The sequence below is a fragment of the Maniola hyperantus genome, chromosome Z, assembly GCF_902806685.2.
Source record: "Maniola hyperantus chromosome Z, iAphHyp1.2, whole genome shotgun sequence".
Lineage (NCBI taxonomy): Eukaryota > Metazoa > Arthropoda > Insecta > Lepidoptera > Nymphalidae > Maniola > Maniola hyperantus.
In genome coordinates this window covers 9,589,418-9,612,760 of record NC_048564.1, presented here as the reverse complement: position 1 = coordinate 9,612,760, position 23,343 = coordinate 9,589,418, and the positions used below count along the sequence as shown (strand labels likewise).

General features: G+C 38.1%; 1 protein-coding gene across 2 annotated transcripts in view; it reads right to left on the bottom strand.

The window, feature by feature from the left end:
- LOC117995860 (protein apterous-like) overlaps window positions 1–23,343 on the bottom strand; it is a 102,423-nt gene that overhangs the window by 12,567 nt on the left and 66,513 nt on the right. The window contains exon 5 of one of the 2 annotated variants that reach the window (XM_034983871.2): window positions 6,849–7,051. The exons of the other annotated variant lie outside the window; for it this stretch is intronic. Within the exon in view, the coding sequence (XP_034839762.1) occupies window positions 6,849–7,051 (203 nt within the window). The remainder of the gene's footprint in view (window positions 1–6,848; window positions 7,052–23,343) is intronic. 2 annotated transcript variants of the gene reach the window in all.

The window sequence follows — 23,343 nt, the reverse complement described above, 5'->3', positions numbered from 1 at the left end:
TTTTGAAAAACGTAAATCCACGCGGACGAAGTCGCGGGCATCAGCTAGTTGTAAATAAATATTTTACAGTCTCCGAGCGAATGATAAATGAGACTGTAAGTTATAAGCGGAAAGTGCACAACAAAATGATTCATTTTCGAAAAGCATCGTAAAAACTGGCAAGTCTTATTATACGTTTTATTGGACACTAGCTGATGCCCGCGACTTCATACGCGTGGATTTAGGGTTTTAAAAATCCCGTGAGAAATCTTGGATTTTCCGGGATAAAAAGTAGCCTATGTCACTCTCCAGATCTTAAACTATACCCATGCTAAAAATCACGTCAATCCGTTGCTCCGTTGCGACGTGATTGAAGGACAAACCAACAAACCAACATACAAACACACTTTCGCATTTATAATAGGGGTAGTGATAATATTTTGGGTAGGTATACTATCCATACAGAACCTAAGAAAAAACTTTTTCTTAAAAAATTTAATTTTCCTAAAGTAGCGCCCATATAAACGTGTGAAATACTTTTTCTAGCAAATGTTTCTAAACTAGCAAACACTAGAAGAATGCGCAAGATGTATTATCCCCATTTATCTCCTATCTTTAAAGCTTAAATTTGAAAGACGACATAATGGGATTGGTGTCATATTCCTTGATGGTGTAATAGAACTATTTCTTGAACAAGATGTAAATCTGGGCCGAGCTTTCGTATGACATTGACAGAGTGCTCTTCATCGCTAAGCGTGTCTGTAGGTATTAATAAACTGTGTTGTTATTAAGAAACTGCCTTTATACCTATTTATTGTTGATCACAAGTTTTTGATGCCTTTACAGATTGGCTATTTATAGAACATAGTTACAAGTACATAGTACTAACCTACGCAACATAAGAGGATAACGGCAGAAGTATATTTAATAAAGCTTTTTAAGCTTTAATAAAACTAAGCCGAATTAAAATAATGCTATACTTACCTGCCGATACCAAATACCTCTAGTCTCATTGTCAGACAATATAAAAAAATGTTGTTAGCAAAATAATTGAACAGTATCCCTGAAGAATGAAAAAAAGGAATCAATAAACCTTAAAACACACAAAGCTCCAATGTCTAAGTAGACAGAACAACGATCAAAGCGCCCGAACATTCCACTTACAAGTATGTGTAAATAAAAACTGAAGAGATGTGATTAATAGTCCGTTTTCCTTATATAAATAATATTTGAATAAATTAGGAGGCAGACGCGGCACGTCCGCTCGGCGGGAGAACGTGCGACCAAATGACAAATGGATGCCTTTTGAAATCGCGGCGGAAATTATCTGCCCAACCGACCGTCTCAAGACGATGCGTTCGTACTAATTACTAGAGCGTTTGATTGTGATCTCAGAGTATATCCACATCCAGAATTATATCCTACACTTTTCAACCTAAAGTTCAGTTTTCCGTAAATACTTTCAATTATTATTGTCACTGAACGTACTTAGAAAGTAAAATTATATCTGGCCAAATGTCGAGGTGTGACCATCCGCTTCTAATTGCAGGGGTTGAGACGCCTTCTGAACTCCTTGGATTATTTGTGTGCCGTTAAGAGGCATCTTTATAGTGTACAAATTTAGAGCATGAAAACGGTTTAAAAATAGATCTTCAATCTGTAGCACAAATACATCGTATTAAATTTACTTAAGGGCCCATTACACATACCATCTAGATGTTTGTGTTTACAAAAAAATATTATTATTTTATCTAAAATTAACGTACTTCTTTTTCAAAACTTATTAATTAAGTAGCTAACCTACAGTTGACTGACAGCCGCACTCAGAGTCGCTCAATCGTTACTTAAGGCATCCCTTATCCCCATACTAATTAATGCCTTAAGTAACGACTAAGCGAGTCTGAGTGCGGCAGTGAGTCAATTAATAAACAATGAAAACTAATCTTAAGAAAATGTCAATACCTAATATACTAATACTATAATATATATAATACTAATAATAATATAATATAATACTAAACCTAATATAAATCATAATATGGGTAGGTACCCTAAACATAACTTAGACATTGACATTAGTCCGCCCAACTTAGTTAATGATGATGATCATTAACAACTTTACCCATCGCCGGTCCACAGCTGAGCACAGATCTTCTCTTAGATTACGAAGGCCCTAGTCCACCAAGCTAGCAAACTGATGATTGACAGACTTATACAAAAACTCTCAGGTATTCTGTTCTCTTTCTCATTACGAAGAAATGTCTAACTAGGTATGTCTTTTATCGTGGAAGCAAGTGATATTTAGTAGCTTAAAAAGTACATTATTCTAAAAGTTCATAATATATGTAGGTAACTCTAGTTAGATATTAAATTATTAGGAGGTAGAATTCGAACCCCGTTTCCACCGAAAAGATAGACGAAGTTAACCACTAGACTATCACTGCTTTTTACCGACACAAGCAGTTAGGTACAATTAATTAAACCCAGTAGCGTACACCGCACACATTAGGAATCCATCGCACGACAACGAAGTACAAGGAAAGACACTTTTTCAATCAACTAATTATGCAGCTTGACTTCAATCTGAGTCATTTTTCAGTTGGGGAAAAAAATACAAACGGAGCGAGTGACAAATCACGCAATTGCGGACGCACGGAGAGAATTATGGCGCGGTTTGTTCTAAATGCGCCCGCGCAGCTTTGCGCCTCGGTCGCGGGGCTCCGGCGACGCTTGACGCGCTCTCCTGTACAGGGCTACTCCTACATAAACTGCAATTTCTACTACATATTTCAAATTTATCGTGAGTGCTACTTATCTGCCAATCCACACTTCGCTTGCGTGGTAGACTATAGCCAAAACCTTTCTCACTGTGATAGGAGACGCGTGCTCTGTAGTGAGCCGGCGATCAGTTGCTCATGACCATGATACTTATAATTGCAAATACGTCGCTATACTTATGACACGTTTTGCCTTTGTGCCTGATTTGTATCGAGCCCTTCAGGTCTTAGGCCCAGTTGCATGACAGGCGTTTTAAGTTACGTTACGGTCAGATTTATAGAAATAGCTATTAACATTATCATGTTCATTTGAATAAAAAATCTTTCTATTTCTATTTATATTTTGGAATACGCTCAATTTCTGGGTATTTTAGTAGGAACAACCCTGTTTATTAAAGTCGAAACTCGAAATATTCGCAATCCCTAATTAGGTGTTACGAATTTAGCTCCTCCCACAAGAAATTATTTCTGAATGAAAAATAGGCCGGTATCTAAAATATGCAAAGTAGATAGGTAGTAGGAATTTGTAAATTTTCTGAAGATTGTTCAAAAATACTTGTAGGTAGCCCTATTATATTACAGTCGAAGACAGTCCTCGGAGTAATTAGATGATGCAAACTCATCCCTGCCTGCGACAGATTATTTCTCAATGAAAATAAATTGTCTGACATTTGTATGAAAAATACTATCAAATGTTATTTACCAAACCAATTTAGGTTTTTATACCCTAATTCAGCTTTGTTATTTGTCTTAAAAACAAAACCGGTCAAGTGCGAATCAGACTCGCGCACCGAGGGACCCGCACTACAGTCGTATTTTTTCGACATTTTGCACAATAAATCAAAAACTATTATGCGTAAAGATAAATAAAATCTGTTTTAGAACCTATAGGTAAAGCCATTTCATATTATGATACCCCACTTGGTATAAACACAGATTTTTGTTCAAGAACACATTTTAACATTGTTTTTGTGATGTAACCACAAATTTATGGTTTTCGGATTTTTCTTTTACTTGTGCTATAAGACGTACCTACTTGCCAAATTTCAAGATTCTAGGTCAACGGGAAGTGCTCTATAGGTTTTTTTGACAGACACGACAGATGGACAGACAGACAGACTGACAGACAGAAATGCCGACAAACAGACAGACAGACCGACAACTATAAGGGTTCCTTTTTCCTTAAAATTTGAAATTTGATTTTTAAAAAAATCAAGCCTACCTAAAAATCAACAAGCGAACAGGTTTCCATGCAGCTTTATTGCAATCAGAGCGAAGACCGTAGAAGTAGGTATGTTAGCTATAGGGCCCTTGCACAAAGTACCTAATCCGTAGGTAGATATAGTACGCGATAGGTCGAGATGGCAATCGGGGTGGGACGCCCCGCACATCCCCCGCGCTTACCCGGTGCAGGATAACTATACTATAGGTAGTATGCGGCACTTCGAGATGGCAATCGGGTTATGAGGCGGGGAGGATGCCCGGCACACCCGCACATCACCCTCGCTATCACACACCGGGATAGCGCAGGGGATGTGAGGGTGTGCGGGGCGTCCCCACCCCGATTGCTATTTTGACCTGTCACGCACTAGGTATACATACCTCGCAGTAGAAAACAAGAAGGAAATCACTAACACAAACATTTATTTGTGATAGATGCCGACATGTTTTATTTTTAAGTTTGTACAGCATAGGTAACCTGAGAATATAACCAATCAAACAATTTATTTTATTAGCAATATTTAAAGTCTATCTTAAATAATTACCTTAATGCATAAACGATATCTACAGTTATTTAGGTATGATGGCTATGGATTATTAGGTACCTAGGAGGGAAGAATCATCTACCTAAAATAAACTGTACTTTAAAACTATCTAGACAATCTAACTCTAATGTGCTCTTATATTTTTGTTATGAAAAATTATAAGAGAAACTACTTAGTGCAAAAGTACAAACTAAAAGCCAAACGTTGCCCTTTGTGCAATATTCACAAATATCTAATATAATAATACTTATTTTCTACAGTTTGGTTGTCAACATTCCAGTCTTATACTAAAACTAGCTCATAATATTGAAACTACATACCTACTTTAAAGGTTTTTAACACCTCTGCCCATATCTTTAGTACACCACACAGGGCTTAATGTGAGTAGGCCCTTCATCAAAGTCTCTCTTAAATATTTGTAGAGTGGGAAACTGACGTTATGAGTATTTCACACTTACGCTATAATTATCATATACGTTAAAAGTATAGGCGCAGAAATGCCTACGGGCCCTTGAAGCTGTAAATGAGTAGAATTCAACTAAATTCAAGTTTACAGTGCAGTAATAACTGCCGTGCCCCTTACTTCGCTCCTTCCGAGTTCTTAAACTTATAAAAACTTGTAAGTCAACTATGCTTTTAGGATGTTGCAATCTTTTACAAATAAATATCTCGACTCCATCTGATGCTATCTTCAAAAAGAAAAAACAGCCCCCGACATTTCTCCACGGGAGCGTTCAGCCAAAACTCGGTGTAGGCAAAACGAAAAAGCCCTTATCTCGGCAAAATGGCGAACGCAAGCCGTTCTCTTTTTGTGAGAAAAAAATCTCGATCAATATTCGGAGGTCGGAGGGAGAGGGATTCTCTTTGCGTTCTTATAATTGGTTGAAGGAGAATTTATGCGGCGCGCGCTATCTACGTTTCGGGCCAAGTCGGCTCAGCTCGGCATGTCGATAAATGGTAAGGGTACGATGCCTACCGTTTATATGCCTCGCCACAACTCCCAAGATGTCACGGCATATATGCCTGCATCTATTCCTATACCTACGGCTCAGATATGATACATAAGACCGTTATACAAGCGGCGAAGTCGGATCGTGCGTATCTTGGCAATGCCATTTTTGACGCAATAAGTGGATACGCAAATGGTGTTCTAAAACCTACTCGTAATAGGAAGAGTTGATAAAGAAATGCAAAACCAATCTTTGGAACCACTATGTACAAAATGTAACAGGTTCACTAAATTCAACAAACATCAAAACAACGCACCAATACAGGTCTTACGAAAGGCTCACGTATTGAAAAATGTTGTAATTACGAAAACAAAGGAGAACTCTTTGAAGAGACCGTGCAAGATCCACATTAAAGGGCCGAATAACAAACAAATTAGAAACAATATAAAGGTCTAAACTGTAAAGATACGCCGAAGTATGCTTAACTTATTAGTGCGTGTGGTCGGCAACAGTAGTGGGCATGGGCTTTAGGCAGATGCGGTAACTAAAACAGTCTACTTTCAAATTTCGTTTGCATGAATGCGGTGGCTGGGTCGAATTGTCTGTGGAGGTACAATTAACTATATAAATTTTTATACATACCTGTATGATGTTTAAGCATCCATAAATCCCAAAACTTGAATTGTATGTTTAATTTTTTATCTTGTTTTTTCATCTAGACCGAATTTTCATTCCTTTCCATAAGACAGTACTTTTTTATACCTACCTAATTCAACTATGGCTACTAAATTACCTGTTGCTGAAAGAAATTTTATTAAAGAGAATTAATGACCAATTTAAATTCGCAGAGCAGAGTTGACGCGAAGCAACAATTACACATAAAAAAATTCGCCACCGTTTAGTACCATAATAACATAGGCCTACTCATCTTAAGACTAATAGAACACTTTTATTAGTTTTCATTAATGTATTTTTTTTTATAATCAAGTAGGTACGTGCAAAGCGCTTAAGTACTGATGCCTATATTTTTAAACGGTAATTTACAGCCGGAATAAGAAATTTTTATCGATATCCATTTGTAATATTTGCACATCAAGGTATGCTATACAGGCTAGCCCATAGTCATAAAAAATTATACATATAGTGTAATTACAAACATAATGTTAAAAGCGATGTAATTTGAGCAATATTACTTCAAACATAATGTTTGCAATTATTTACTTGATTATAGATATAAACTATATACATATATATTTTTTCAACTATATGCAGTATATATTTTTTTAGGAATAAGGGCCGTTGTATACAAAATAAATATAAATAGGAACAGTACTTACGGACTTTGTGAGCAGAAAAAATAACAAAAAATGTTTTACCTGTAAAACTCTTTTCGGGAGGCCTGTCTTCTGGCTTAACTGTTTCAGATCCTTAGCGTCTGGGTTGTGGTTGATCGCGAAATAGGACTTCATGGTGCGAAGTTGGTGATGCTTGAAGCTGGTTCGCATGCGCTTCGTGCGTGAGGTGCTCCCCAACGCGCCACCACCGCGGAACCCCATCTCCAGGTATTCAGCATTTAGATCTGGTAGAGATAAGGCACGATGCTAAATGCTAAACATCACACAAGGGTTAGTTGTGATTGAAGCGGGTAGTACTTTGAACGTTTTTCAGGGTACAAAATCATGAACCGGATACTCCTATACCACGCCATCCTGTCCCACAACACGTCGCGAGTCTGTTGCTTGTAACGTGTATGGGATTTAAATCCGCGTCCGCACCATTAAAATTATGTGCTGTGCGAAGTTTTCAGTGAAAATCTTATTATTGTGCCGTAGCACAAAATTTCATGTGTGTGGAAATACTTTGACGAAATTTTGGTGTTTGCGGCAATAAATATTTTTGTCGAAAACGACTCAAAGGCTAGAGGTAGCCCCGATATAAGATCGTCATAAAAAATACTACGATTTGATTTTACTTAACACTCGTCGCGTGACTCTGGGTCAGGTAGCGTGTTTGTGACCGGGTCATGATTTACAAGTAACTTCTCTTTCGAAGGGATTGTTATTTAACTTACAAAAAAGATTTTATGTTATTAATTAATGTCAATAATTATTCTAATTTGCAAAATAGTAAATTTTAAATCAATTGTATTTGTAGCCAATTGCTTTTTTCCCACAATTTTTTTCTCAGTATAATCCTGTTAATCAAACATTTACGCGAGATAAAATTTTCACAATAAAGTTAACAGTGCGACAAGGCTATCTTGGCACTTGAATGATATTGACAGGGAGGCGCTGTCGGAGAAAAAAGGCTTGAACAAGGGGGACACTTGACGGCAACGTTAGTTCGGATTTCGCCACGCGCCAAGATAGCCTTGTCGCACTGTATCTTTATTTATTCGCCTCCACACCAATATAAATTAGCATTGGTTGTGCTGCGAGTTCGGCGAAAATTTATTAATGGGTTGAATTCTCATTTTCGTCATTTTTGAAGTGCTTACGTCGAAAAAACATGCAGCATTCAAAACACAGCGCAAATTTTTATCAGTGTGGACACGTCCTAAAAAATTACAACGTACTAAGGATATGCAAATTATATATTCATTTTCATATAACGAAATTACGAAACATGATCCAATTCGCAATGCCAATTCGCCAACAATTTTATTTAAATAGGCATTGTTGTATAATTTCACTAGTCGCAAAATTTTATTAAATTTGTAGATTTTTTTATAATTTCAATTCATCAGTAAAATCGTTTACTTTTTAGAATTATATTTGACACCATAAGATTAAATATCAAAATATGTAAGGTTAAGGCTCTACCTAAGGGGCTCTCTCTAAGGGGGGGTAAGGGGGTGCACTAACATCTTAACACCCCAAATGTCAACCTCACCTGCACGCGGTGCCCCCTGCGAATCAGCGAACGAGGATATGACGACCGAAGAATGGCGGGATAACCATTCCAAATGGCTTGGCTTTAAATAACACAGACCAGAGACGGGCAGCAGCGTCACTGGTGCGAAATGGCCTACAGCCCTGCGCTGACCAACCCGCCTGCCCAGCGTGGTCAGTATGGGCATTACTTCTAATGACCACCGCCAACTGACAAAAGCCCCGAGTTTCCGGCAGCCCTGCTATTCCCGATTACGGTAAGGTGGTGGGGAGCGGGTGGATGAGGAAGGCTGAGAACCGTGTTTGGTGGCGTGCTCTTGGAAAGGCCTATGTCCAGCAGTGGACGCAAACAGGCTGATAGATTGGATTGGATTGGAAGGCTCTACCATAGTAATAGGTACCGTATAATTACTAATATAGTATCAAAAGTAGTTTGTTATAAGGACGGGCTTATTCGTAGTGCACTCCAAACAAACGCAGTTTGACTCTCATTTGAATAGGTTAACCAACCAAACTCCATGAAATTTTGTAGATACGTTCTATGAACTGATATTTATGTCCAGTTAAGTCACGGGCATCAGCTAGTTATTAAATAAATATAATATGCTAATATGGACGTGCAGCTCATTATTTTTACAAAACTGCCTAAAAAAAGAGTGTAATGATTTCAGGATTCAAGAATGCACGTATGGAGTTTCTTGATTCCACCGTAACTTCACTAAATACCATTAACAATTTTGACCATCAGTAAACGTAACATGATACCTATTCTGAATAAATAATTTTGAGTTTGACTTTACCTGAACAAATTCGGATGTACGGAATCTTTAGAATCCCTAGGGGCATTGGCTATTAATACGAGGGTAGTCGTATTTTTCAATCTTAATTACTTATTTTTCACTTGTCAATGTAAGGTAAAATTAATAAAAAACTCGTAGAATATAATTTAGCAACTAAAAAGTGGACTTAAGGTTCGTACCTACGCACCTGAGCGGCGCGGCGCGGCGCTTCAGCGAGCTGCACGTCGCGGCACAGAGCGTCAAAATATCATTTCTATCATTTTGTATGGCGCATATCGCACTAGAGCGGCGCTGCACAGCGCTTCACCGCGCGTTGCCGCGCGGCACGGCTGGAGAGAATATTTTGAAGCGCAGCGAAGCGACGCGCAGTGCAGTGACGCTAGTGCGACATACCCAGCGGCGCGGCACGGCGCTTCGCGCTCGTACGCGAACGGGTATAAAAGTGACGCGCAAGTGACGCGAGGTGCCGCGTACTGAGGTTGTAGGCGGTTCTGCAGTCGGACTGAAGCGCCGCGCCGCGCCGCTCAGGTGCGAACCTTTAACTTGCTCTGTTACTTTTATTTGGGAAAAATGAACACACACTTCATAACTATGTATCGTGTGAAAAGTGAAAGCATGGCACAGTATCTATAAAGACTTTGTAACGAGAATTCAGGAGATCTAACTTCTATCATTTGGCGCATTGATGTAGGAGGAACATAGTGATTTAGCCACTGTAATGGCCCTGGTACCCCAATGGCCCAATGCGATAAGCAAGTAGCCAGTAGGTATAGGCCAATTGGATGGACGGACGGACAGCGGAGGCTTAGTAATAGAGTCCCGTTAGCACCCTTCGGGCACGAAACTTTGTAAATTGTTTTTGATCATAGTAAATGTGTAGCCGCCGAATACAACTCGGTTGGGCAGCGTGCGGGAAGATGTCTTCCAACCCTCCTCAGTGCTTGAAGACCAAAGTTTTCTAACAATGCGCGTTGCCAGTAATGACATAATAATGGATCCGATACATGGTCGCTAACTATGGGCCTCATAAGAAAGCTCAGAGTCACTCAGCGGGCGATGGAGAGATATATTATGCTTGGAGTTTTTCTAAGTGATCAAATCAGAAATGAGGAGATCCATAGGAGAACTAGAGTAACCGACATAGCTCAACGGGTTGCGAAGCTAAAGTGGCAATGGGCAGGGCACATAGTTCGTAAAATCGATAGACGTTCGGGTCCCAAGGTGCTGGAATAGCGAACTCACTCCGGAAGACGCAGTGTTGGAAGACCCCCCACTAGGTGGATGGACGACATCAGACGAGTTGCAGGGAGCCGCTGGATTCAGGCGGCGCAAGACCCTGGCGCGTGGAAGTACCTACAAGAGACCTATGTCCAGCAGTGGACGTCTATCAGTTGACGATGAGGATGATGAAATTTGTAGTCAACTAATCTGCAGCTAGGTAATATTACGTTCTAGCACACGCGGCTCCTTGTTTTTCGCTATTTCTCAGTACCAATGCGAAGTATCTGTGACAGGAATGGAACGCTGCGGCAGTGCCGATTTAATGACCAATAAAATCTGCTGCCAATAAATATTCCGAAACCATAACATGCCTACCCGTGCCTGGTGCCGACGTGGACAAGAAAATGACAGGAGAAACCTCGTCCAGCCAATTTTCCGTCCAATTAAGATTGATTTCAATTGACATTAGAAATTAAAACTCATTACTGAACCATAAAAACATTAGATAGAAATTAAACCGAACAACTAGGTACTCTGAGTAGCAGTACGGACAAACGATGCCATATTGATTCAAAACTTTTTTAGGAACGTAGGACAATTTTGGGAAGGATAAAAACTTCAAGATCACGTCGCCAGCATGCTAATGTTAATAGTGCTTGAAGTGCCAATATTTTTTTTTAATATTATAGACCAGCGCTTGGCTGTAATCAAACCTAGCGGTAAGTGATGATGCTTCCTAAGATGGAGCGCGCTTACCTAGAAGATGCCTATTCACTCTTGACTTGACAAACTAATGTAGTGTTAAGTTTATGGTTTTAATTTATTTACAAATTATAAAATTTTAACTGAGTATAGGCTCCTGCAGTAGTGACAGTTTTCACAAATTGACGAATCACTGAGCGCTCGCGTCACGTCATCACAAACCTCCCGCACCGCTCCACTACCCCAAGAACCATTTTACCAGCGAACCGCAAGACGTCGGGCGAATTTCCATTCTTATGTCGTTGACATCCCATCTACACGCACGAAACATACGCATGGCTAAGGTTTGGAATACTCTTCCACGATACGTGTTTCCTACCAATTACAACCCGGGTTTTTTTAAAACAAGAGTGAATAGGCATCTTCTAGGTAAACGCGTCCTATCTTAGGCCACATCTTCACTTTCCATCGGGTGTGATTGTAGTCAAGCGTTTGCCTATAATGAATAAAAAAACCAACCTACTTATTTATGCGTACCTAACACCTGAAGCTATACAAGTTATTGTCTACAAAAATTTATAAAAAGAACTGCTACGTTTGCGTGTTTCAGTGACAAGAAAGAACTAAGTATTACTTACGTAAAGCAAAATTATGTAATTGAAGGACTCGCGACACATTTACACGTTCCGAGATCTGAATGTGAACAATTAGCTTCGTAGGTAATTACCCAGGAACCCGTTGGATTTTACCAGAGAATTAATTGCGACTGCGTGCGATTTGCGTAAAACGAAACGCCTTCGAGCGGACCGTGCGTTCCCTTCGCAAGCCGGATTGTTTACCTTTTCTGTATTTAAATGCACAAGAACAATAGGGCGCTTTCGGACCGTGGACAACGCTAGTGTTTTATAAAGCTCTGGCATACATTACGTCCTCAAATAAATTAAAATGACTCATACACAATACACATCACAAGACTAGATTAGTAATGTTTTTTTAAAGAATATTAGCCAATGATGACTAATCCTTTCCCCTCTATTTTAAAGCGTTAAGCTTGTGCTACGAGTAGGTACGACAATATTGCAACGGGTGGGGTTTGAACCGGCGCGGCGCGGCGACCATTCGGATTACAGTCCGCTCCTTTGACCGTTGAGCTATTGAGGCTTTCTTTAATTGAGGAATTGACACGCTGAGGCTTTGATATTGGCGATAGCCTAGTGGTTAAGAGTTTAAGACGTCTGCCTCCTGTTTTCGGGGTTGGGAGTTTGATCCCCGGCACGCACCTCTAACTTTTCGAAGGTATTTTTTAGAAGTTAAGTTTTAATCCATAGGGTCGACTGTAATAATAATATGATGTGATGTTTTGTATAACGGTAGTTTATGGGGGCTAGGATGTATAATCAAATATCACTTGATTAACGTTTCTTGCCAGCTCTTCTGAGTAGAAGCTGTATCCCAAACGTCCCGGTGGTAGAGTATCACAGACATAGTATGATTAATTGCACTAGTTGTCCTAAATGAAATTAATTTTTAAAATTTTATTTTTTGACCGCTAAAATTTTTTGTTCTGAGTAGGTATAGCGCCACTGTATAATAAAGTAAAATATGCTTTCATTTTTCGTCCGGAATCCCGTCCGAAATATAAATCGTCATTAATGCAAAAATTCAAATTTCTATCCACAATACAATACCTAGCATAATAAAGCTGGTCCCACACCGATCGCAGCCGAGATGTGCAGCGTTGACGGAACGTTTGTATTTACTTGACATGATTTACGCACCCACCGTCGACGGCGATAAAGCTAGCAGCAAAACAATTAAGAAACCTTCGTGACTGTGAAAATGGTTCTTTGCGAAGCGGCTCAGTTATGGAATCGGGAACGTAGAGAGGTCTCTTTGAGTTGGTGGCGGCAAAAGTGCCTTAAGCGCTCGTGCACCGGCGAGTTGATACGGTCGCTTGGCAAACAAGGAAGGATTTGCATACAAGAGAATTTCCATGTTTCGCTTGCCATACCTAGCTGGCACCCGGTTGAGATGCTTTTAAAACGAAATAGGGTTAAAATTTTAATGCTAACTATCGCTACATTTTTAACGGTAAAATCGCGTTGATCAGATCATTTTACCGATAAGTCACCAGAGAAAAGACAAACGTCACACACTCTAAAAGGAGACATTATAGATTGAGACACAGAATGCGCAAAGATAACGCGGGAGACAAAAAAATGGGCGAGTTATAAAAAGATCGTTGTGATCTCATAAATCGTACACACCATTCATGTTCTAAGGTCAGCAAAAAATCGAGATTTCCTACGCGATATACCTCGTCCGGTGGCCACTAAATTTTTTACGTCTTAGTTTTTACCGGTAACAATGATGCTGCAAAAACGGAAACGCTGAATGACTTAGAGCCTAGAGGGGATATTTAAAAAAATGTAAGTCCCGAAATTCCATTAGAATATTTTCTAAGTTGTCAGCATACCGTGGAGTGTGTAGGAGTATAACGATTTTAATTTAGTCGGCGTTAGTGTTGTATCGCATAGCGTGCCGGCAGGGGGCGCTACCGGTACTCCTAACTCATACGCACGGCTGGCGCGAACCATCGGAGCGCCGGTCATATTTTAACTGTTATTGCTACTAAAAACTGAACACTTATACTACAGAGATAGATATCAAAACAGACATCAAAATAACGATACTGACTTTGTTCACTATTAGTGATGTGACTTTATAATTTAGCTGTAGATACGTATTAGTACCTATTTATTAAAGAATTAGCTTTGCAGTTACTCAATAAATATTTTAATCTCAGTATTGTAATCGTTGATAGGTAATCTTCTCAGTAGGGAAGGCATTGCGATCCAATGCAGTGGTAGATTATTTTGACAATTGAAAAGCATTTGTTTATTTGAATAGAAAATCTTCTATTTCTATATACCTATTATATAAATAAAAGTCGGCAAATATCATTGTACGTCAGTGATGTACCTAGTATCATAAGTCTATGTTGTACGCACATAACTTAACTCCTAGTTTACAACAAAAAATTGTCATAGTGGTCGAAAAAAATTGACAAAACATGCCAATTAATGTCAAACTTGTATTCCAAACATACCTACCTATTATTATTTTGAGTGCAGTCTTAAGAAACCATGCCTGTAAATAATTGATACATATCTACTACCCTATCTATTGTGTTGTTACGCCTAAGCAAAAAGAAAACCTCAAATTACATAACATGAATTAACACCACATAAAATAAATAATCTACTTTAGCTGAAAATATTTGTCTTCACAACTTAAGAATGACAAACTTATAGTCGATATAAAAATTCACATCACTATTTCACGGCACCCTCTTGTTTAAACAAAACTTTTATCAATGCAGTTAATGAGCAAACCTGGTATAATGTATATTTTTATTCATTTCCATAAAATATTAATATTATAGTTGTACTTAAAAATATAATTGATGGAATATCTTTCATTTTATCAGGCACCTTGTTATACCGAAGGGCGGTGATGAATGTGTGCCTTTTTGTTTAAAACATACATTAGTTTAATATAATATAACTTATTATTCACATTTTTAAAATTTATATTATAGCCGGTTTGGGTTTCATTACGCACACACTCCTAGACGTTGCCGACTTACGATTTATTTCATGTAGGACACAATGTGCTATTAGGATATGTCAAGATTCTACCACCGTTTCGGAAAGCAGATTCTACTAAGAAGAGCCAGTTGCTCTTTTTTTAAACAAATTGTTACAATATGAAAATAGGCATTACATTTGCCATATAACTGAAAATGCGCCAACCCTAAGAGCATTCACCTTGCTCAATGGTCTGATTGCTCAGCACCAACAATTGGATGTTTTTAATATTAGTTTATGTGAATTCTATAAAATATGTATCCTAAGTAACTTCTGACTCGGTATGCGATTTGGCGTTGCTGTAAGCATACCGAGGATATTCTTTAATAAATCAATAGATCAATCACTATTACTACACCACTTTGTAGACTCCTATATAATCAGCATCGGCCTATATTTAGTAAGAAATTATAGGATGAGAACCCGTAGAAAATCGAGAGAAGTAGTTTGATAAAAATTTGCGGGGAAACCAGTGCTTTAATTTTTATATCTTTAAAATGAGTTACATAATGGTTAAGATCAAAATACACCGATTAATAACCTGTTACCTGAGGACTAAGGATTAAATGATTTTTTTAAGTTCACTATTGGCATACGCTTGGCCAGAATGACACCTGATGGAAACTGATGATGTGGCCTAACCTGGGATGCATTATTCATTTTTAAAGATACCAGGATTATTTTGGAGGATGAATTCTAGTAGTTAGATACAGTTATGTTACTAGATCCATCAAACAAAATCAAATGCCTATTTTTATTTCATAAAACAGGTTTTTTAATGATTATATTATTTTTAGCTAAATTTCAAAATTTAAGGTGCGTGTGTGTGTAACCTGTGGGTAACCTCTTTGCTTTTCACCTAACATTTTATGAGAAAGGTGAGCGCGGCACGATGATTTTCACCGAAATCAAGTGCGTGAAAAGGGGTTTAGGAAAAGTGATTTTAAAAAGGACTAAATATATGTTTGCAATGTAAAGATATTTCAACGAATAAATAAATAAACTATGTCTAATATTAAATTGTTTTAGAATTTTCACACGCCTAATCTTATTTATTTACACCCAAAGTTGTCATAAATTTCGTGTTAAAATAGGAATATTTCGAGGCTCGTAATTTTAAAATCAATATTTTTTCAATGTTTTATATATCAATAAACCTAGATAATGGCAAGACAAACGGATATACTTAGTTATTTTGAGTGCACAATTTCAAATAAAAATGTAGTAATCAACCTCCTACGCTTGTGAAGCAATGAAGAAAGCACTGAACTGACTTTCAAGATTGTAATTTCTTTTTAATGATGCTATTTATAGTATTTTTCTATTCGTTGCCAATGTGAATCAACCCTTAGTGAATTTTTAAAAAATTCTTTCCATAGACCAGTTGAATGAAAGACAGCTAATATTTCGTTACGGTTACGGAACCGAAATGGGTTACATGAGGGTTTATTAAAATAAGACAAAAAATTGAGTGTTAATTTACGTTACTAATTTACTATACATATAAACAATTTTTTTACTAAGCAGAATAATTTTTACGGTCCCGTACCTCAAAAGAAAAAAACAGGAACCCTTATAGGATCATTTCGTCTGTCTGTCGGTCTTGTCTGTCAAGAAACCTATAGTGTAGGTACCTTCTTTTTCAGATAGAAGCGGGCTAACCTACTTCCCGTTGACTTAGAATCATGAAATATGCCAGGTAGCAATGTCTTATAGCACAAGTGGCAAAATCTAAAACCCGTAAATTGTGGTTCCGTCACAAAAAAAACATTAAAGATTTGTGTCCGCAAAATAATTATTTACTAAATCACATCAAGATGGCGCAGTCCATCATTAAATACTGGTTTGAGATTTCCGACTCGCACTTGACCGTCTTTTATTTCTTCATCATTTACACATATTAAGAAAATAATAATTCTCAAGTCTTTCTCCAAGTAAGTTAATCGATACGCTCTTTTCGTTGTTTATAAAAAACAAAATCCTTATTCCACAAACAAAGTGTCGATATTCTACATCCGAGAGAGGTTTGAGTAATAAATAAGGCTTTAATATAAAGCTATTGAGTCGGTGTGCCACTGATACAGATGTCTTGTGAGAGATAGCGGCGGTTACAAAACGAACTAACATGGATATCACATTAGTTGGCTGACGCGTAGTGAGACCATGAGCCAAAGAAAATTGTGTATTTTTGTAATATCAATATTTTCAAAACACACAGGTTGCATGTCAATCATGTGTAGGCCTAGGTATGTCCGTCAATTAATTAGTCTCAAACATAATTATATTGTCCAAAATATTTGTAAGCGAGCTTGTAGATATATCGATATTATTTTGATCACAGTGCTATATAGCAATATAAGATGTGAAATAGTAATAATTTACTATAAGTAAATGTTTTGTCCTAAGCTAAAGTATTGCAAAATTATTAAGTTACTCATTAATGACCAAAAATGATACTCGATTTTAATAAAAAAATATTGTTTTTATAAACCCCGTGAATTTATCGTAGTTTTTAGTAAGTTAAAGTATTTACTAGCTTTAAGGTTGTTGGAAAGTAAATACCAACAGGACATTTCGATTTAAAAAATCCCGTGAATAATTTATCATTTTCCAGGATAAAAAGTAGCCCGTACCTGTCTCCGAGCTCCGTGCAAGCTATCTCTATTCTCTGTACCATTATGTTATGGTCAAAATCACTACATATTTATTATTTTATATAATCATTTACTTACGACAAATTATTATTTAGGTACATTGTACCTAAATGAAAAAATGAGAAGTACCTATGTAAAATAATGCAATCACACCACATTAAAATAATATAATAAATCGTATTTTACCGATACCAAGCACCGTTCACAACTTTCGTGATGGCGTTATCTTTTATCAAAATGAAACGAAGAACACAGGAAAACCTTAAAAGTATCCAAACGGCTTTTTGTATAAGTAAAAATAAAAATAAAACATTTCTTTTTTAAAACCAACTACCGTCGGCCACGGAACGCGACCACCATATCTGTATAATCGTCGGACGCTACTCGAAATGTCCGGTGCCGAAAAGAAATTTAAAAAAATATACCGGGCACACATTTTGGCGGGAAATAAATCACCAGTGCCCTTAGATGTGGCCATACAAAATTTATGGCGGTGCATCGAGGGAACCGACTGGTAGAACTACTAAAACAAAAGAAAAAAGGTAAAGGTGATACCATGTGACCCGATGCAGCAGATGGGACAACTTCATTACGACATATAATTTACTTCGCTCCCGTTATTGAAGTAGGAAGCGGTATTTTTTGTCCGCCCGTTAGTGCGTAATTTATGGTCACACCGCTCGAAAAGTTAAACCGAGCTGACTGGTTCTTGTTGACGTCGAACGAAAAATGTAATTATAATTATGTGTATGAGTTAAGTTCAGTGCACCGCCGAATAATTGTTCTCGAAATATTTTTGTACATTTTCCGAGTAGATTAAAAATTCCGTTCCGAGAAAAGAGTAAAAAAGATGAATTTATCGTTGGTATATTGAGCCAAGTTCTCGTTGTGTTTTTATTCGTACAAAAATATACACTTTCTAGAGGATGCCTGGGACTTATCCGCGTGGTTTTACGTTTTTAAAAATCCTAGGGCATCTCTTTAATTTTCCGGCATAAAACATAGCCTTCATATGTTCGTCTTCATTATGTCAAAATCAGTTAAAGCTGGCAAATGGGTATAAGTATACCTACATATATTGCGATTTTCACAACCTATCCGAATTTGGTTCATTTAATATGATTGCATTTTTAGTGAGTACCTATATCATCCGTAACACAATGGAGGAAAAGATAAGCAACTAAAGGTATATACATAAAATGTATGAAAATTATTTAGGAAGTTTTTTGTTAGGTATACGATGCGGTAGTGCGGCCCGCCACAATGTGCGCGAGCCTATATAATATTTATTTATTGTTTACTTATTTAGGTACCTACTTTCACTTATTTCTTGTTATATCTGGCCACCCTAGGCCCAAGCCTACTGGATGTTAAGGCAAATCCGCCGCTGGCCATATACCTATCTATGTAGGACAAAAGTGTAAAGTGCAATGCACACCTGAAGAGGGAATAAAGCCGAAGCTTAGCATCTTTCTTGAAAACATCTCAAACTAAGCTTTATTTACTTCAAGTCAGGAATGAACGCTTCTAGGCAAGTAGGTACGCTCCATCTTAGGCTGCATCATCACCTATAACTATATATATCGACCCTAAAGTAATATTGAAACAATCGCAATTTTATGGGTACATATAGTACCTTATACATAAATAATGTTCTTAAACGAGAAGCTGTATAGTGTGGGAGCCGTCACACCCAGTTTCCACCTCCGCATCACGAATTCAGTGCGTGTACTAAGTATACTTTTGTTTACAAACTACTATTTCGGTGCAGATTTGTATCCAAGCAATACTAAGCGCCTATGAAAGATTTGATTAAATCACTGTTAATCGTATTTATAAGCATTGTATTTATTTATAAGCTGTGATAAACTTAATATGGTTAGTAGGTACGTCCGCCTTCTAGTCGGAGGTCAGGTGTGCGTTTTAAGTAATTAAAATATATCACTTGCTTTAACTGTGAACGAAAACATCGTGAGGAAACCTGCATGCCTGAGAGTTCTCCATAATGTTCTCAAATGTGTGTGAAGTCTACCAATCCGCACATGACCAGCGTGGTAGACTATGGCTAAAACCATTCTCCCTTTGAGAGGAGACCCGTGCTCTGTAGTGAGCCGGTGATGGGTTGATCATGATGAATCGTATTTATGTTTTAAAGTATACGAGCATGATATGTCAAATTTCCTGCGTACAATCACAGTACAACAAACCTTAGATTTTATTTATTACATATCATTTACCTACTAAACAGTCCAGCGCTGTCCGATCCGCTATCTTACTAGCAGTCGTACTTCACCATACACAGATCCCGTGAAAGCACTAGCATACAAACTTTCAGTTTTTATTTTTTCATCTCCTAAATATTTCCTAATATTTTTGTTAAATCTGACTAGCACAATATAGCTTAACCGCAATAGTAAAAACTATCTTATAGGAATTTCCACACGCCACAGTGTTCCGCCACGCCGCGCCGCCTGAATCAAGTGGCTCCCTGTGACTCGTTTGATGTCGTCTGTCCATCTCATGGGGTCCATATAAAAAAATCCATAGTTGCGCTTTCCGGTGCGAGGTTGCCATTCTAGCTCCTGGTATCCACTGTCTTTGGTTATTCAAACTATGTGCCCTGCCCATTGCCACTTCGGGTTCACAACGCGTTTAGCTAAAAAGAGCACGTCGAAATCTATAAAATCACAATTTTTCCAAGCTTCCGGAAAACTTTCCAATCAACCCTCCTTAGGAGTACCAAATGACTGTATGATTACGACTGTGAAGGGAAAGCAATAAATTTCAGCAAAGTAAACGAGAATGGTTGGACACGAATGCGTTGAACTCCGTCGACGTCGGCTTGTCAGCGCGTTACGCAAGTCCAAGTTCCCCTATAATTGATATAAGAGGCAAAAAGGGCTGAGAACAAACCAGCCTGATCCGCTAAAATGGCCGGTCTAGCAAAAACTTGCCTGACCAAAACTGAGACCGGTCTAACCATTTCATACGGGACATCCCACCGATGAGCAATGAAGTGTCGTGAAATAATTGGCCGTGCAGAATTCTATGTACCTACCTAATTGCTCAATTTATTTATGTAGATTTTATTTATTTACATCTAAGAACTAGTATTTTATACATTTATTTTATAAGTACATCATCATGATCAACCCATCACCGGCTCACTACAGAGTACGGGTCTCCTCTCAGAGTGACAAGGGTTTTGGCCATAGTCTACTACGCTGACCATGTGCGGATTGGTAGACTTCATACACCTTTGCTAACATTATGGGAACCTCAGGCATGCAGGTTTCCTCCCGATGTTTTCCTTCACCGTTAAAGCAAGTGATATTTAATTATTTAAAACGCACACAACTCCGAAAAGTTAGAGGTGCGTGCCCGGGATTGAACCCCGACCTCCGATTAGAAGGCGGACGTCCTAACCACTAGCCTATCACTGCTTATAAGTACATAATAGGCATTAATAAATTAATTAAATAATAGGTACTTAATACAACGCAGTGAGTGAATCATCATCATCATCATCATCAACCAATAGACATCCACTGCTGCACATAGGTCTCTTGTAGGGACTTCCACACGCCACGGTCTTGCGCCGCCTGGATCCAGCGGCTCCCTGCGACTCGTCTGATGTGTGTGTGAATGGTGCGAGTATTTATATGTGCCTATATTAATATGGAGTAGAAACGCTAACCGTGCGATTATTTTCTCACCTATTTACCTAATTAAACCTGACATTGATATGGAAATTCAAATTTTTAAACCGCTTTTTTATTTATTGAAAATGTTACGATAAAACTTACTTACACTAACTACTACCACTAACTTACAAATCACCTCCGCGTGGAATGGTGCCTAGAATGCTGGCTGCATTTCTTCCGCGCTGGACAGCCAAGCTGATCCGTTGCGCAACAAATGAGCCAGCCCTTCTGTCACCAGATTGGCCGATTAATCGCCGTGAAATGTCTCGTAAACAATTGTAAGCACAAAAACTCCATGGCCCCAGGGTATCCAAGTCAAACGGGTCATAATTGTAACTCTCGATACGAGAGGCATGCTTCCGCCGCTTGCTGTTTTCAGCGATTTCTGTTGTGGCTCCCGGTCTTGATGCTGTCTCCCTAATATGACACGGGGCAAATGTGTCAACGCTGGTTGCGTCCCACATTATCCCCCGTCCCCATTCCCAGGAAACCAGCGTCAATTCATCATTTCTTGCCATCACCCCGACGAATCCCTGCCGGCTTAATGAGCACTGGAATGTCTATGGTGGCAAGAGCCCTTATGATCGTATCGTTAAGAGAGACATGCCTAAATAGCCTACCAGAGCTCCTTTGGCAAAAGAATCCGTGGATTCCAAATTAATCAACCTCTTTTCTACACGGACATCTGTGCTGATGGCACAGTGGTGCTCCAATCTGAGACCTAGAGCCACACAAAATACGCGATATGTGGCGGGCGACTAAATAAATTGAGAGTGTACAGTAATCATTCGTGTGACCTCCACTTTCATGTACAAGGGTCTTCAAAAGTCGTACTCGTGAGAATGTGGATTCAGTAAAAATAAAACTAAGTATAACCACTTCATTTCTCAAAATAGGTACACATTATGTAAGATGAAACACCGCCCCTATCCGGTTCAATATTTATGAAGTACATGAAATGGGAGTCGGGCTTCATGTTTCAGCTTCATTTTGCTTGGGGTGTCGCACCCTTCGACTGCGTATAGAAATCATTTATATCTATAAAATACGTATCTTTAGAGCAACAGTGTAATATCGTACACTGTGTATGTTAATTGTATATTTGAGATTTTGTAACAATTTAATAGATAAGACTTCTCCGAGGACTCTTATTCACTTTCGGTTTGTTTATGGCCTTATGAGGAAATTAATCGGTTCCCTTATTAAACTACTCATTTTCTTCGTCATGTCATTAGCTTCGTCATTAGGTTTCATAACTCCGCAAATTTATACCGATTTTCACATTTTTTTTCAAAGATTATACCTACTGTCAGGTTGGTACCATGTAAGTTCGGTGAAGATTTGATGAACAGTTTTAGAAATAGAGGATGGAACTCCTCAACGGGCAACATCATTTATCGATTTTACTCCATAGCTCCATCGAATTTGAACCGATTTTCACAATTCCTTTTTTTATAAAGGTTGTAGGTACTGTCAGGTTGGTAATGTGTACGTTTGGTAAAGATTTGAGATGATCAATTTTAGAAATAGAAGATAGAATTCCTCAACGAGTCAAATCGATCGTGATCAGTGTAATAGCTTAGTAAAAAGTAGACTCTTAACCATAATAAATAACACGCAATCTTAATATATTGTCATTTCTTTCCTATACGTAAAATTTTTTTACAAAAAAAATAAAAACCGACTTCGTTACACAAACACTAAAAATTGAAAAATAATTTAATTTATTACCGAATATATTATATAATCAAGAGTTAATATAGTTTCATAATAATACTTTTTGGTGCCGGTGCCAATTAGCTTTAGCTGCGCGAATCGTCTAGACTTCATATTTTTATGGGACTCCACAATGGCACCTCATTGGCACCGACCCCAAAAAATATAAATGGGTACTTTCAGTCGTGTCATGCTTCCTTTCGCTGAAGGCAAAATTACTACGAGGTGGCACATGCGTGTAGTTGGCAATCTTCACTTTAAAAAAACGCGCGTTATCTCCTTCTATATAATACATATATATTATGATTTAAGTTATTATAGGCTTTTAGTATAAATAAGTTTCGCTCAAAAACATTAGGTACTTTTTTTGCATAACACTGTGCGCGTTTTTCGGAAGTAGAAATCGATGTGTGTAGTGAACAGACGGTATAATTATTATCACCCAAGAAATGTCTTCGAGTAAAATAAAAATGATAACCTCGTTTTACTAAATGCTTTAATTTAGATAATGACGCCGTATTACTTATCCGGCT